This window comes from Coenobita brevimanus, chromosome 89, assembly GCF_032717465.1.
Source record: "Coenobita brevimanus isolate Jiangsu-jjx chromosome 89, ASM3271746v2, whole genome shotgun sequence".
Taxonomy (NCBI): domain Eukaryota; kingdom Metazoa; phylum Arthropoda; class Malacostraca; order Decapoda; family Coenobitidae; genus Coenobita; species Coenobita brevimanus.
Window position 1 is genome coordinate 21,269,859 of NC_137042.1, and position 15,650 is coordinate 21,285,508.

The 15,650-nt window shown below is 41.1% G+C and overlaps 1 protein-coding gene across 1 annotated transcript in view; it reads left to right on the top strand.

The window, feature by feature from the left end:
* Positions 1-13,299, top strand: part of LOC145411413 (follistatin-related protein 5-like) — a 338,220-nt gene extending 324,921 nt beyond the window's left edge. Inside the window, exons 17-20 of the mRNA XM_080281453.1 lie at positions 53-206; positions 2,897-3,094; positions 7,406-7,552; positions 12,902-13,299. Coding sequence (XP_080137579.1) covers positions 53-206; positions 2,897-3,094; positions 7,406-7,552; positions 12,902-13,131 — 729 coding nt within the window. The 3' untranslated portion in view covers positions 13,132-13,299. The remainder of the gene's footprint in view (positions 1-52; positions 207-2,896; positions 3,095-7,405; positions 7,553-12,901) is intronic.
* The last annotated feature ends 2,351 nt before the right edge of the window (positions 13,300-15,650 follow it).

Consider the following 15,650-nt stretch of genomic DNA (forward strand, 5'->3'; position numbering starts at 1 on the left):
GATATGTACAAAACCTCAGCTGACCATATGCATTCTCTACCCCTTTACTCAGCAGGACCTGGGTCATGACTTCCGCTATGCATATGTCACTCATACAAATCAGCGTGGTCTGTACAAGCTGGACTTGGCCAACATGAAGTATGTCAAGACTGTTGACCTCACTCCATATAACTGCGTCCCTCAGCATGTCGTCTTTTCTTCATTACGTATGTTCCAGCATTACTTCTCAGACTTCACATGCATTGTCAGGGACAAAAGTTTGCCAAGCTGTCCACTCCACCTACTTTACACTTTGGCATGTCCATAACTTCTCATCCAAATGTATCGTATTAATTACTTTCCAGTTGAGAAATATACCAAGCCTCTCCTAGCTTAGGAATATTAGCCAGCAGAGGAAAATGAGGTGTATAACAGGTGAACTGTTAAGTGAACTTTTGTCCTGAGCTGTACATTAGTGTATGTCATCACAGCCTGCCACTGACAACATTTCATTTTGCTGTATTGATCTCCACATACTGTATTATGGTAGTCTGACAGATGATGAAGCTTTAACACTCTCAGGCATCTGTTATTTACCCTGAACAGAATAAAATTATCTGATGTTAGCCTATCTAAAATACTAGAGTTGATTCAGTCATTACTGGCCTCAATACTAACAAAGCATGTGGGCCTGATGGGGTCCTTCCTGTTGTCCCCAAGAACTGTGTTTCTGTGTTTACACCCTGCCTAGGTAAACTCTTTTGCCTTTGTCTGTTAACTTATACCGTTCCTTCTTGCTGGAAGTTTGCTCTCATTCAGCCAGTCCCAAAGAAGTGTGACCATTTCCAACCCTCTAACTATCACCAGTTTCTTTAACCTCCTGTGTCTCAAAAGTTTTCAAATCTCTTCTTAACAGAAAAATTTTAAACCATCTTTCCTATCACAACCTTCTTTCTGATTGTCAGTATGGGTTCCTTCAGGGTCACTTCACTGGTGATATTCTCACCTACCTTTCAGACTCCAGGTTATCCTCCTTTCAGGATTTTGGCAATAGCTTTCCATTGCATTTGACATCTCATAGGCTTTCAATCGAGTCTGGCATAAATCTTAAATTTCCAAACTGCCCTGTTACGGTTTCTATCCTTCTATCTGTGCCTTCATCTATAGTTTCCTTTCTGGTCGTTCTATAGCTGCTGTTGTGGACAGCCACCATTCTTTTCCTAGATCTGTCAACAGTGGTGTTCCTCAGGGCTCTGTCCTATCACCAGCTCTTCCATTTACTCATCAATGACCTTCTAAGCTATACATCTAACCCTATCCACTCATACGCTGATGACTCAACCCTTCACCATTCCATTCGATTCCCGTAATGTCCATCTCAGCAGTTACTTCAATAAACAAGGGATGAGGCTATGGCACATCTGACTTGGCTCTTATCTCTGACTAGGCTGAAAGTAATCGTGTCTTTTTTAATGCAACAAAGAATCATTTCTTACTCCTATCAACTCGACAAAATCTTCCACGGGAGTACCTACTAATGTTTAATAATATCCAGCTTAATCCTGCATAATCCTTAAACATGCTCGGGGTTTCATTCTCTTGGGACTTATCTTGGAAAGATCATATTACGTCTGTCGTAAAATCTGCTTCCAAGAGATTGGGTGTGCTAAGCCGACTTCATACTTTCTTTACCACTGCGCAATTGTTGACTTTATACTTGGAAATTATTCACCCTTGTGCAGAGTACAACTCTTATGTGTGGGGAGGCTCCCCACATACAGCTCTTCTCAAAAGGGTGGAGTCAAAGGCTTTTCATCTCATTAACTTTCCTCCTCTTGCTGGCTCCCTTCAACCTTTGTCTCTTCACCGCACTGTTGCTTCTTTATCTCTTCTATCGCTACTTCAATAGTCACTGCTTCTCTGAACTGTCTGCTTGTATCCCTCCACCTCTGTGACGGGCGCATAGCACCCATCTAGCAGGAGATTCTCATCCCTTTTCTGTCCACCTGTTTAATGCAAGAGTTAACCGTTACTCCCAGTCCTCCATTTATGCAACAGGTCAACTCTGGAACTGTCTCCCTCTGTCTGTATTTCCTACTTCCCATGATCTCCAGTCCTTCAAATGCAGTGCATCTAGGCATCTCAACATGAACGGTTCTTGAATTTGGTTCTCTCGTGTGTTTTTTTTTTTTTTTCTTGGAAGGAACAGTTTATGGGCCCCTGGCCTTTGATTCCTTCTTCCTTGCAATAAAAGAAATAATAACACTCAGGCCTAATAACACAAGCTAAACCTGACATTTTTCTTATCTGAACAAGGGTTTATGTATAGCTAATAAATTATAAGTTTATATTGAAAACAAACTTCAGTATATGATTGTGATATTTTCTACGTGTCTTTAGTTTCATTGGGAAGTGTTATTGATAGATACCCATCAGTTTGAAATGTTCAAAAGTATTCATAAAGATCTCAACTGAATTAAATGATCGAACCAATTAGTTTTGCACACAATAAACTTGGCTAAGGGCAGCAGATATACTTGTATACATGACCTACCCATCATTTAATCTTATCATGAGAAACAGATTTGTACAGTACAGTACAGACATTTTGATGCAGGCATGTATTTAGTATCATGTGTAATAAACTGGAGTCCATTAGATTTATATGCTACTGTATACCAGCCAGAGACCACAACAACAGTACTCAAAGAGGATATAGATTTCTTCATAGGATATTTCTTTTAACATTTAGTACAAAAGTATCATAATTTTCTGGTTGAAGAAACATTTCATTTATCTCAGTGATCAGTTAAAGTTATTAAGATAACCTATTCTCCTACTTTGTACGGCACCTGTACTGTAAACTGTATTCATGTAATCCTGTCTCCTCTTTCCTCCTTTTTGTGCTTAAACATAGATGGACTAGTAGTAATGGAGTGCCAGGAGCCAGTAACCGGTCGACGGACAGGCCAGCTGGTGTTAGACTACCTGACTGATGCCGTCCTCCATCACAAGCCTTCCCTTAATGGCCGCCCCAGGGTCCTTCCAGACTCCTCACTCCTCATCACTGTCGATACTCTCTCTCATGTCAAGATTGTTGTCCAGAAGGTTACAGGTGTGTCTTTCTGTTGAAGTGTTTTGCCGTTATTAATATTGGTTTTAATGTACTGTATATAGAGGCAGATTTTTTTTATTATATAGAATTCAAACTGTAAATAATTTCAGTAACAAGTATATATTGTTCATACTGGTTTGAACTGTATGAAATTTAGCGCCTCAGATTCTTGCCATGTTTAATTAGTAAAAGAGACAGTTGTCTGATTATCCAGAATTTAAACTGTAAAAATTTGTGTAGCATTGATGTAAGAACATTACATAAAACTGATGCCATGCTTCCTCTGCTGGAATCCCCATATTGGGGTTAGCCATGATTCAGCTGATGTTTTCTATGGAACAGAAGCTAAACCAAGTGCCAAAACCAGTTAATTACTTCTCAGTAGTGTCTGGAAGCTGTTGGGAATAGATAAATTTGACATGTGTAATATAATTTTTAGCAGTGTGAGTCTCAGCTTGGACTTCGACTTTGTGTACAGTCACTCAGAAGAAGGCCCACAGAGTGACTGTATTGTGGCAGAACGTTTCCGCCTAAGAGTAATGATTGTATCACTAGTTACCAAGATTGTTGTTACTTTTCACTGTCATGATAATACCTCCCACGGTCAATGGTAGCCATCCCTCTACTGCTTACAGCTATGTATTGTTCTTATATAATTGAATTACAATCCTCCCCTGAGTTATGTGGTTCATTTGTTAATCTAGGGCACGATTTAACTTGAATCTGCATAACTTAGATCACTGAAACTCAGTATATAAAGAGAACCTGCTTAACTTGGAGCACGGAAACTTAGTATAAAAAGACTGTGTCAACTTCATTTTGAGCCTGACCCCCACCTCTAAGATGCTTTCTAAAGATGTGCCCTACTATTCATAGATATAACAGACATGAAACCTTGGCACTAGAAAAGGCATAAAGCAACACATCATGGCACTCACATTAGTAGATGATGGCTGCCTTGGTGTTGGGAAGGTTCTGAGGCTGAGGAGTCGGGGCTGGGCTGGCCTCCAACTGCTTTGCACTTCTGCTAGGCAGTAGAGGCAGCAGAAAGCTCCTCAGAGATACTGCTGTTGCTTTGTCTCTCTAATGTCAATGGTTAATGTGTTTTGTGTCTGTTTATGAACTGAGGCTTTTGCACCATGATATCACCACACACTAAACATGAAGCATCAGGGGATTTTCCACCAGGCTCAGACCATGCAGCTGAAGTGAAAATATGTGTTTTAGGTACATGTAGTTAGATTGGAGTCATTCTGTGACCATATCTGCATGTCTCAGAACTGATGAACTTGGAGAATGTCTGTAAATTAAACTCTTGTATTTAGCGATTCCAAGGTGTCGGTATTTTATGTCCTGACGGATAGTGATGTGATAGCCTTGCCAGCCCCCTCAAGGGAGGTCTAACCCGCTTTGTATAACTGTTCAGACATAGAAAAACAACCTTAAATATTGTAATAAGCATAATAATATGTCACTGTACGCTACAGGAGGTCCCAGTTTTACAGGCAGTTACAGACTGTGGTATTATATCTTATGGGAAAAATGGGTGCAACATTTGACCACCACCAGCTTACACCTATAATGCTTTGTAAAGCAGTTTTAAATAGGAGTAAAGGTTAGTTACCTCTAAAACACACATACAGCAAGCCCTCCATGCTTATCAGGTATGTGTTTGTACAGTAGCCAGTTTAAGCAGTCATTTGTTAAACTAGGGGTACCATACAAACTGGTCCTGTGTACATGGGGATATGTTTTTCATTAAAAACTCACATTGACCGACCATGACATAATCTGTCTCTCTTCTCTTCCTCTTCTCAATTTTTCTCTCACTTTTCTCCTTTCTTCTTTCTTTCCTTTCTTCTGCAATAACTGGAATGAAACTTAACAAATTAATCACTAGTCTGGCATAGATTCAATCTCTGGCCACACACTTCAAATGCATGCATGTTACCACTGAGTCAGACAGAGGATCCCCACTTTGCCTGTGGGCAATGCGGGCATTTATAGACCCCATTACGCATCCTCTGGTTAAAGTACTTCTAACTCTCTCTCTTATTCATTTTTGAGTTGCATTCAGTGGTTATAAATGAAAGCAGTATAAAGAGAGAACATTAACCCCTGAAGTCCTATGTCTGATGATCGTCGTTTTGCGTACTTGGTATGTGAAGTCCTATGGTCGACGATCATAGAAAGGTTTAAAAAAACTGGAGAGCTGTATCCTAGCCTTTTTTATGATGTAAATGGTACCTAGCCAATGGAAACTGAGAGATGAGGTGATGGGAGACATCATGTGGCCCCCTCCCCAGGTGTGGGGATGGACCCCCCCCCACACCATCTCTCCACCTTCTTCAGCCCCATTGGATCCTGCCCTTTGTGTCCCCTCCCACCCAAACTACTCCCCATACCCCGTCTAGATTGTATTGGCATATTCCCTCCTTTTCCACCCTCCTGATGCCCCCCCACACTCCCTCCACCTCCTCATTCCCCCTTATTTCTCAAGGATGTCCCATTCTCCCTCATAGCAAGGAGTGCCCTTTTTTTATTTTTGACTGTCGATTATGCATTAACCATTACACACATGAAACTGAAATATACATTTTCAGGTGTGCAAAATCAAGCTCTCCAAATCTATGAGACCAAAACTTACTTTGGTGCCATTTTTTTTTTTTTTTTCCCCTATACACAAAGGGTAACAATTTTAATTTTTGATGTTCTTTGACAGTCAGTATTCTATCTATCTGTCTATTGCCAGACGCCTCAATCCTGTTCGGGGTAGCCACAAACAAATCATCTCCACGACGCTCTGTCCCCCGCCATTTCACTGCCCTGCTCCCAACTCACACACCCCTCTCTCATATACCTCTCCACCCCATCCCTCCATCTCATCCTCGGCCTCCCCCTCCCTCTCCCCCCCTCCACCTCACTCACATACACTCTCTTTGTCAGTTTTCACCCTCCATCCTCTCCACATGGCCAACCCACCTCAGTGTATTCCTCCTAATGCTTCCTATCACATCCACATTCACACCACAACATTCCTTTATATTCTCATTTGTCAGCCTGTCTCTCTATGTGACTCCACAGGCTCCTCTTAAATAACTCATTTCCACTGCTCTCACTCTTGACTTGTGCCCTTCCAACAATGTCATATGAGAGTGAAATACACTCTCAGGTGTGTAAATTCAGGCACTTGAAATCTGTAAGAAAAAATTTCACCCTGGTGGAAGTTGAGAAATCGGTCCCCTTTTGGAGTTGCAGAGGTAGGTGGACTGGGATATTTGCTTTTTTTAGATGCAAAATAACGAGGAAGAGTACAACTTTCGTCCCTGTATCAGAGACGAGGACACTGTTTAATTAGCCGATATAGGTGATTTTGGCTTCTATGCAGCTTACGTAAGCTACGCTCTCTCTCTCTCTCTCTCTTTCTCATTCTGTCAAGTGGTGGAGGCCAAAAGTGGAATGAAATTTTTGCACAAATATGGGCCTGTTGCTTTTTTTCCCCATAAAAAATAAGTGATGATAATGTAGGGCAGTGGTTCTTAAACTTTCTTTTGGTGTCACTACCCACAGGTTCAGCACCAAGTCAGCTTGATACCCCTTCTCTAATATTATTACTCCTCTCTGTTTCAGTTTCCTGTGTAAAGTGAAAAGAAAATTGCTGGTTAGTCTGAGTTACCATACACAAAATTATTCAGTTTTTCACAGAATACCTTTCTGGATATCCCTAAGAACCCATTTCTGTACATCCTGGGGATGTCTATGCACTACTTTAAGAACACCTGGTGTAGTGGAATTATAGCATGCTGATCCCATGTAAATTTTTTTTTCTCAGTATTTAAAAATATATTAATAGAACTCAGTAAGCTACATTCATTCATTCATTTCTGTAATAATAATGCCTAGTAAGAGTAGAAATGCATTCGATCCTCAAATCACATGCTTGGATACACAATATCGGCACTGCTACATGAAAAAAAAATAATAATAATGTGCAGTCTAATTCTAAAACATATTCTGCTTGCATTCTTCTGATTATATTTATATGGTAAGAAGAACAAAATGAAGCCATTTTTTCATGGGGCAGAATTCTAAGTTCCAAGCAAAGTTGCCAGGAAATTGCATTTGGGTGATGAGATGAATGGCACAGATTTCAATATGGGGGCCTCCAAGGGAATTTGATTAAATTGAACCATCTGCTGTGACAGATAATGACACATAGCAGGTAATGCATCAATGGATAATTGAGAGTTTACAATACATAAAAAGTATTACCTCATATTCTTGCTATGTTGATTAACTGCTTCCCTACAGAGCACGGGCTGGACTACGTGTTTGATGTGATTACAACTCTCAATGTGAGCGACGTTACCTTCTTCCCCTCCCGCCTTACTCACAGCTATGATCTCTTCGCGGCTGCCACAGACAAGGATGACATCTTCTTCCTTGATTTACATACAGGTATTGAAGTTATCATTTTTCTTTCTTTACGGGGCTTAGTGTATTGTTTGACTGAGTTTCTACAAAGGCAGTTTCTGTATATGCTTTGTATCTGGCTGTCTGTCTGTTTGTCTATCTGTTTACCTATTTATTGCCAGGTACTTTAATCCTGGAAGGTGTGGCCACAAATGAATCACCTCCATGTCACCCCATCCTGTGCCATCAGGCTGCTTTCCTTCCAACTCATACCACCCTCACTTAAATACCTCTTCACCCTATCCCTCCATTTCATCTTCAGTTTCTCCTTCCTTCTCTCCCCTTCTGCCTTACTCACATACATTTTCCTGGTCAGTCTTTCATTTTCCATTCTCTCCACGTGGCCAAACCATCCAAAGCACTTCTAACACTTTCCATCACATTCACGTCAACATCACAGTATTCTTTACATAATTTGCCTGGTGCCGACAAGTTTCCTACATGTGGTGGTGCTGTCACCTTCGGTGGAGCAAAACAGCTGTGGCATCCACCCAGGAGCCAAAATGCCTCATATTTCCGTGCACCTCACCTTTGGAAAGAACCCTGGTCCAACCCCGGTGAGGCACCGTCTACATTAAGAGAGTGTCAGTTCCTTGCTGGTATATGTACTGTACTGTAACTGTAGGATAGCCCCTCAGAAACACTTACCTGTGAGCGATGGGTCTTCTCAGTAAGTTTGGCCATGGTTAAACAACAAAGCAGCAGCAACAGCAACAACAGTACTGTATATGTTTATCAGTCTGTCTACATAGCTGCACATGACGTTTTCATGTAAATCAGTGCACTATTCTTGCTTTTGACATGTGTCATCCAACAGAGTCCAAGTATTAGAGTGATCACAGTACTGTACTGTCATGCTGCAACTTATTTACTTCCACGCTCACTTTCTATTCCTTTTCACGGATCTCGGTGAACCTGCAACCACTTTTCTCCACTGTACCCTCTCTTGCACTTCATCTTCTAAACTTCTGTCCTTGCTCACCATCTATCTATCTATCCATCTATTGCCAGACACCATAATCATGTAAGGGGTGGCATTTGACTTTGAGTTACTTCTTGAATATTTGAAGCACTCATGTTTTCCATTTCATGATTTTTGCCAGCATATTAAAAAATAAATAAATAAAATGGAGAATTTTGCAAGTCCAAATCTCCTTTTTCATTCATAGTGAGTTAACTTGGGGGCACAGGTTTTAACCCGAGGTGTCCCAACGACATATGGATATGTTGCCACGTTTTGTCACGGTGACACCCGACAATATATCCATACATTTTGTAATTGCAAGGTCTGTCATTTGCACATTTTTCAAGTTTCGTGAGTGATTTTTGGTAGCCACATGTGGGAGACCTTCCTCTACCCAACACCAGGCGGGATAATGCCCGGCCCCACCTGACCCCCCCCCCCCCCCCGCACTCCATTTTCTCGGCAATTCACCTGTTAGTAGTGACCTGGCCAGTAAAGACACATCGCACTACAGTCTCTCCAATGTCAAAATTTAAGGCGAAAGTGATTCCTGAGGTGGAGGACAAAGGAAGAAGTAAGCCAGAGGAAGAAACAAGCAGAAATGATGAGGCGTTAACATCGTAAAAGAAGGTGCCATATGTAGATGTATTTGCTGAGTGAACAACGCTTATATCGCCTATACACTTATTATAGTGTGAAAACCAACATACTCTTGTACTGCATATAAATTCGTACCAAATAAATAAATATCGAACCAGTTATGAATGGTTTGGAATAGTTACCCCTCCCGTAGAAAACATTTTCTCTCGAGCCTGGCCTGAGAGAACACAGTAACAAGGTAAAGGTACTGTTACCTCTACCATATTTCTAAACTCAACTGAGTACCTTCTCTTTGAATTTTCTATGTTTCTCATAAAAAGCGGATGTTTTAGCAAAAAAAAAAAAAAAAAAACTTTTCGAAAATCTCCTGGTACTGGGGGGGTTCAGTGGTGAAAAATCTGCCGGGACACGGCAGGTTAATGTATTCTTGCCTCGGCCCAGAGTATTGCCTCTTGCACTACCTTTTCCCTATAGTGAACCACATCTGATGAGGGTTGTGGTCAGTGTCTCACATACTCCCTGCAGGATCCACTGTCTTATGGCTGCTGCTCTGGGACACTGCTCTTAACGTGAGTTGTCACCACATGTGATGAGATACCATGCTAAGACATAGTATGTCAGAAGTGGCACTTTCCCATATAAGCCTTTCATAACCTCCATGCCACTGAAGTGGCTGGCTGAAACCCACTAAGGAAGGTTGTTGCTGCTCACAGAACAACTTAGCTAGGTTTTATCTGTGGGCACCCTTATTTGCTTTTATATTCTTGTACCTTCTAGTCCTTTGCAGATGGTAGACAAGAGTCCAATCCATAAGGTAGCTACTTCAGTTCCCTCCACCAAGGGTTCCATTTAAGATACTTGAAGAGCTTAGAGACCCCAGGGCTCCAGACCTCCCCACCCAAGTTGAGAATTCCAACAGTGTCCCTGGGAAGCACACTTAGTACATTCCCAGGATCACCATGATTGCTGTGTCAAGCACAGAATCTGCTTCCTTAGCAAGGCAGTCCTGTATATCTCCACAGATTGTAAATTCTGTGGCATGTCGTTTTCAGCAGCCTTCATTCTTTGTTCATATGTACTGGAAGGTCTTTTCATGTCACTCCTCTATGTGAGCTATGTTGTATGAATAGAATCCAGTATACTTGATAGGAATGAGGCAGTATTCACTAAATTGCAGTGGGCCTCCCAGCCTGAGAGTGAGAGCACAGAAATAAACATTGGCTCTTGGCTCCACTTCCACCAATCAGGGCACTTCATTTGCTGGACTGTGCCCGAGAATGACTTTGTGAGATTCCTCGCCAAGAGACCCCCTAAAGTTCTGTAGACTTATGGAATAAAGAAGTATACACTTAAAGTCCCATTGAAAGGGTTACAAACATAGGCTTCTAGAAGGACATGGGTTCCTTTCTGAGGTGGTACCAATTTCCCTAAGCTGATACAGTATAATTCTTTAATGTACCACAGTCCTGCTTGTAAATTTGCCTCAGTGTAGCCCTGACCATACCATATATCCCCCCCCCCCCCCAGGAAAAAATAATCTAAAGTGTTGTTATTCAGGAGGGGTGGAAAGATAGAATGGAAATACCCATTACCTTTGCTTCCTTTCAGGAGTAGCAACAATTGGTATGCTCATCACATCTCTTAGCTATGTGTCAAGATGCAGTTGTGGTTTATATCATTTTGATGGTTTGTTCACTTTTGAACCAAGAATCTTGGGATTATCATGAAATCCCAGTGAAATATAGAATTGCCTCTTTTCCATCTCTGACAGCCTTCCATTATGTACCACACCAACTAATTATATATTACAGTCATGCCCTGGTATGCAGTGCTTGAGTATGTGATCAGTTACTAGAATGATAAAAAGAAATTATACCCGGTTTCAGGTTAAGGTCTCAGAATTTGCTTCTGCAATAATTATGGTGGCCATATATGACAGTCCCATGCATATATGGTGCTGCCTGCACAAGTTGACAGTCAGACATTTAAGTCAAGATAGCTACCTAGTGTTTAGATGAACAGAATCCCAACCTGAGATCTCTGAGCATGTGACCTGCTTCGTGCAACACCATTGAAAACTCTGTCTCGCTCGTCCATTCATTCAGTGTCCTGCAGCTGTGATCATCTCTCTTGTGTTCCTTGTGCTGCATAACTGCCTTGTGCATGCAAGACCATTGAAAACACCATCACTGTTGCCAGATAACAGTGCAGGTGTGCAACAAGGAGTGCAGTGTGTGATATATTAAGTGGAGTAATAACTTTTTGTATGTGAAATACTGAAACTTGTGACTCGGAAATCATGTCTAGCAAGGGTGCTACTCCTGGTGGAAAGTGTGGTGCTGCTGAGGGTGCTGAGGGCAAGCATTAAAGGGTAAGGTATAACCTCTCCTTGATGTAAAATTGGACATTGTTAAGTGCCATAAGGACAGGCAGAAGGCAAACAAGATCTCCGAAGACCTTAAGCTGCACAACTCCATGGTTGTAGCCATAATAAAAAATCCATCACCACTATTACTTCCTTCTCCCTTGCAACAGCCACAAGCACTGAGAAAGATCCCAGGCCATCAATGAGTGGGGTACAAATGCTACACCTTACCTCACCAGCCTCAGTCTTGTCTGTCTCGTCTTCATCACTGCCTGACACACCACTGTGCTCCCCTACCATCTCACTGCAGTGCTCCCCATCTACCACATTGCTATGCTTTCTTTTGGCTTCACCACTTCACTGTCCCTCGGCCATGCCCCTTCAGTCTCCCCATTGTTCCTCACCTCCTCCTGAGGACTTTGAATGAGTGTCCAGGCCCTCCAGCTGTCTGCCAGCTGTGGGGATACCCTTGGTGATGATTTGGACTGGCTTGGGGCATACATCAGATGGATGGGAGAAATGTCTTTTGAGATTTTAGATTGTATGGTCCTTGGCCATCTCCCTATCCCCATTGAACCCATGTTAAATTGACCACAGTATGCAAATTCTTAGTACAGTATGTAGTCTGTTAACACTTGGTGTAACCACATCACATACCTGGGTGTGACACTATATAAGGAGTGAAAAAACAGGTTTGGGTGTACCCAGTAACTCATTATATAGGTGTCTGCCTAGATTGTTCATCCAGGAGACTGCATGACCTGCTCTTACCCACAAAACCCCCCTTTTTGGGTCAGAACATGTGGTGGGTGAGTGCGCAGTAGATGGTAGTACCAGGCCATGTCAAGCTAGAAACAGTCCCAGCTCTAGCACCACGTGCCAGGTACAACCTTCTCTAAATTTTATGAAGTTTTGGTAGCATGTTATGTTATGCTTTTTCAACCACAACCTGTCTCAGCACATCTCTCCTTGACTGGTTGCCAAGATAATCACCTCACTAACCATTGTTTTTCATGGGGTAGTTAATGGTGGCTTTGCCACCAGAGGTGCCAGTACATCGTAACAAGAGATCTTTGCTCTGAGCACTTTTTGTAGTGATGTGTACAAGTAATGATTTTCCTCTCTTTCTCCATAAGTGGATTTGTATCAAGAGTACAGGTATACATTACCAGGTAGTATATCTCATTGCATTGCAGGTACTCCTCTGTATAGTGCAGTACTTGTTTAGAACTATCAGCCCTCTAAAAAACTCCTTTTTTCTCTCTCTCTCCTTTTTTTTTTATAGATTAAATTTTGTGAAGACAGCAACACAGGGTAGTGATGAGAGATTTCACAAACAGCCCTATCCCATTAAGCTGTGCTGCATCTTGGTTTATCCCTTAATTTCAACCCACCTGCTTGACAGGCAAGGTTGAGATGATCACAGGAGTGGGTAAGGCCATGTCACCAGATTTGGCTGAATGGAGCAATACCAACCGAGCCATTGTGTCATCAGGGGTATTTGGACGCTTCATGGTGTCGCCAGCAGAGGCTGCCATCTTTGTCATCAATGGAGAGACACGCACTGTCAACTGTGAGATTGGGTCTCTGGTTCACCCACGTTTAGCTGTCTGGGTTACACGGAAATATATGTAGGCAATGGGCAAATGCAGCCATAAGCAACATAGAACTGAAATTACGGATAAATATACTAGGAGATAATCATCATAAAGAGTGTGAATCTAATAGAGTACTGTACTGTCCTGTGGAATATAAGCTAGAGAACGATCTACATTCCGATGAAAGACATAAGGGTAGATGTGAAATTCAAACAGGTAGTTCAGAAATGTAAATATTTTATAAAAACTATAAAAGTATCAACTTATATGATTATTGATAATAAATTTTAAAGGAATCAACTTATATGATTATTGACAAAAAACTTTAAAGGAAATAGCCTCTATAATTATTGATAAAAAACTATAAAGGCATTAGGTCATATGATTACCCAAATTGAAGGACGTACAGGATACAGCATGTATTAAAGATTGGAAATTTAGTTTCAAGAAGTGGAAACAATTGAGCCAGATGAGGTAGAAAACATTTACATATTTGCAATACTGTACATGAAAGCCATAGAAATGAATAAGGTTGATTTGTAAGGATGATACAAGCAAGATATGTAGGTTATATTCACCACTGCATCAATACTGGTATTAAAAATCACCATAGAAACTTCAGCTTTTGCAATGCAATTTTAGGGCACGGTGGACCTGGAGTTGAATTGAGCAGGATCTATAGAGGAGTAAAAACTTTCACGGCTTTGCCATAAACAAGTCAGTGCAGTGGATGCACAGTGCTGGTACATTCAGTAGTTTTAGCTGGCTTTTCATACACATCCATTATAAAACAGTAGGAGGAAATGCCAAATAAACTCTCTGAACAGATGTTTTAATCCGTCATATCATGCTTACATGTTTAATTGGACAAATATTTCCTCGGAAAGGCAAGCTGATGACATCAGCTGAGGGAAGTCTTGTATTTTGTTAAGCTGGTGGCCATTTTACATATCTGTCACAAAGTATTGTTCCCAGTCCATGGGAGCTACTGTTGTGACTGCCGATCCAGCAAGTACTTTAGTACAGTAATACAGATACTATCAAGCATGATTAAAAAATGCTTTATCACGTGGTTTAAGTCCTTCTCTCGTGCCTCTTGTTTGCATTTCCATAGAAATATCTATATGGAAATTTAGGCTGATCTCAGTAGCATGTACTGTATTATTTTTCTCATACAGTATCTAGTACTCATTTATTACACAGTGCAATTTTTCTTTTCTATATTGGGATGATGGACCGTTTATGTAAATGCTAGAATTATCAAGGTCATAAATCCTGAGCTTTTATTGCACATGGCCATTTTCACTAGTGTTGCTCATGATACTGTAATAAACTTATCATTAGTCAAAATACATCAGTCTTTGCCTTATAAAATGAACAAACCATTTACCAAACACCAGCATCTGCGCATTGTGTAATCAAAGTTAAGGTGTTACAGTTCACTTGAAATGGCTTCAGAGTTTATTGTCAAATGTCAGGACAAGTATTACATGTCAAAATGTTGCATAAGATCTTTCTGTCAGCAAAAAGACCAGATGTGTTTATGTATCAAATATGTGTCACATCCTAGCTACCGTAGTCACAAGGAATAATCATGTATGTAAATACAGATACCCAATTTCTATGTAGCTTTTGCCTTTCAAAATTCTAGGTAAGACTAGGCCTTAAGTTAAATGTTTATTTACCTATCCTAGATAAAGCTAAATAATCCTTGTAAAATTAGAATATTGTATCTAGTCAGGATATAATGTACACTGTATCATTATTCATCTCGCCAGAAGCCATTATTTATGTATTGTACGTGCAGAGAGAATGTTTGCACAAGTCCAGAGTTGCGGGACATTTGTAGCACATGTTCCACATATCAGCCGAGCATCACACATGTGGAATTACTCCACACTCTCGGGCCCCTCATGTTCATCCAGGTCACCGCAGAAGTAGCGCCTTGGCAGCGTCCTTGGGGTTGATCTGGTGCAGCTTGCTGCCTCTCCTCCTGCCACTGTAACACAATGTACTTTTGTCTCTTTTGTTATGATATTTCAAGGACTGTGTCTGATTGATATGATGGGCATGTACTATGCGTTATAAGGTTCCCTGAATATTGTTAGTGGGGTGAGAGATGTAGTGAGACTGTAGCTAGATTAAGTTTGGTTTAGCAGCCATGCACCAGATCCACCACAGTAGGACTCATGCTCAGTCTCCCCGTAGGTTGATAAAGTATATATATACATACATATATATATATATATATATGGCCATCCTTCTCAGAATAACTAAAAAATACAGATTCATATTTACTGTATATACAGTGTATGTAAGATTTATGTTCTTGCCACGAATAGCCCTATCGGCATGCATATACAAAGTATTGTTGGTAGGCTGTAGTATTTTATTTAAGTTTGTGAGTGTTGCTGAGAAGATGCAATGACGGAGCAAGGGAGGGTGTTGTATGGCATTGCTTATCAGTTGTGTGCAGTTCCTTGTCACAGCCACCACCACCACATTAGCTTCACTGCAACTACCACCATCAGCTGCTGCCTAAGTTACTCTTGAATT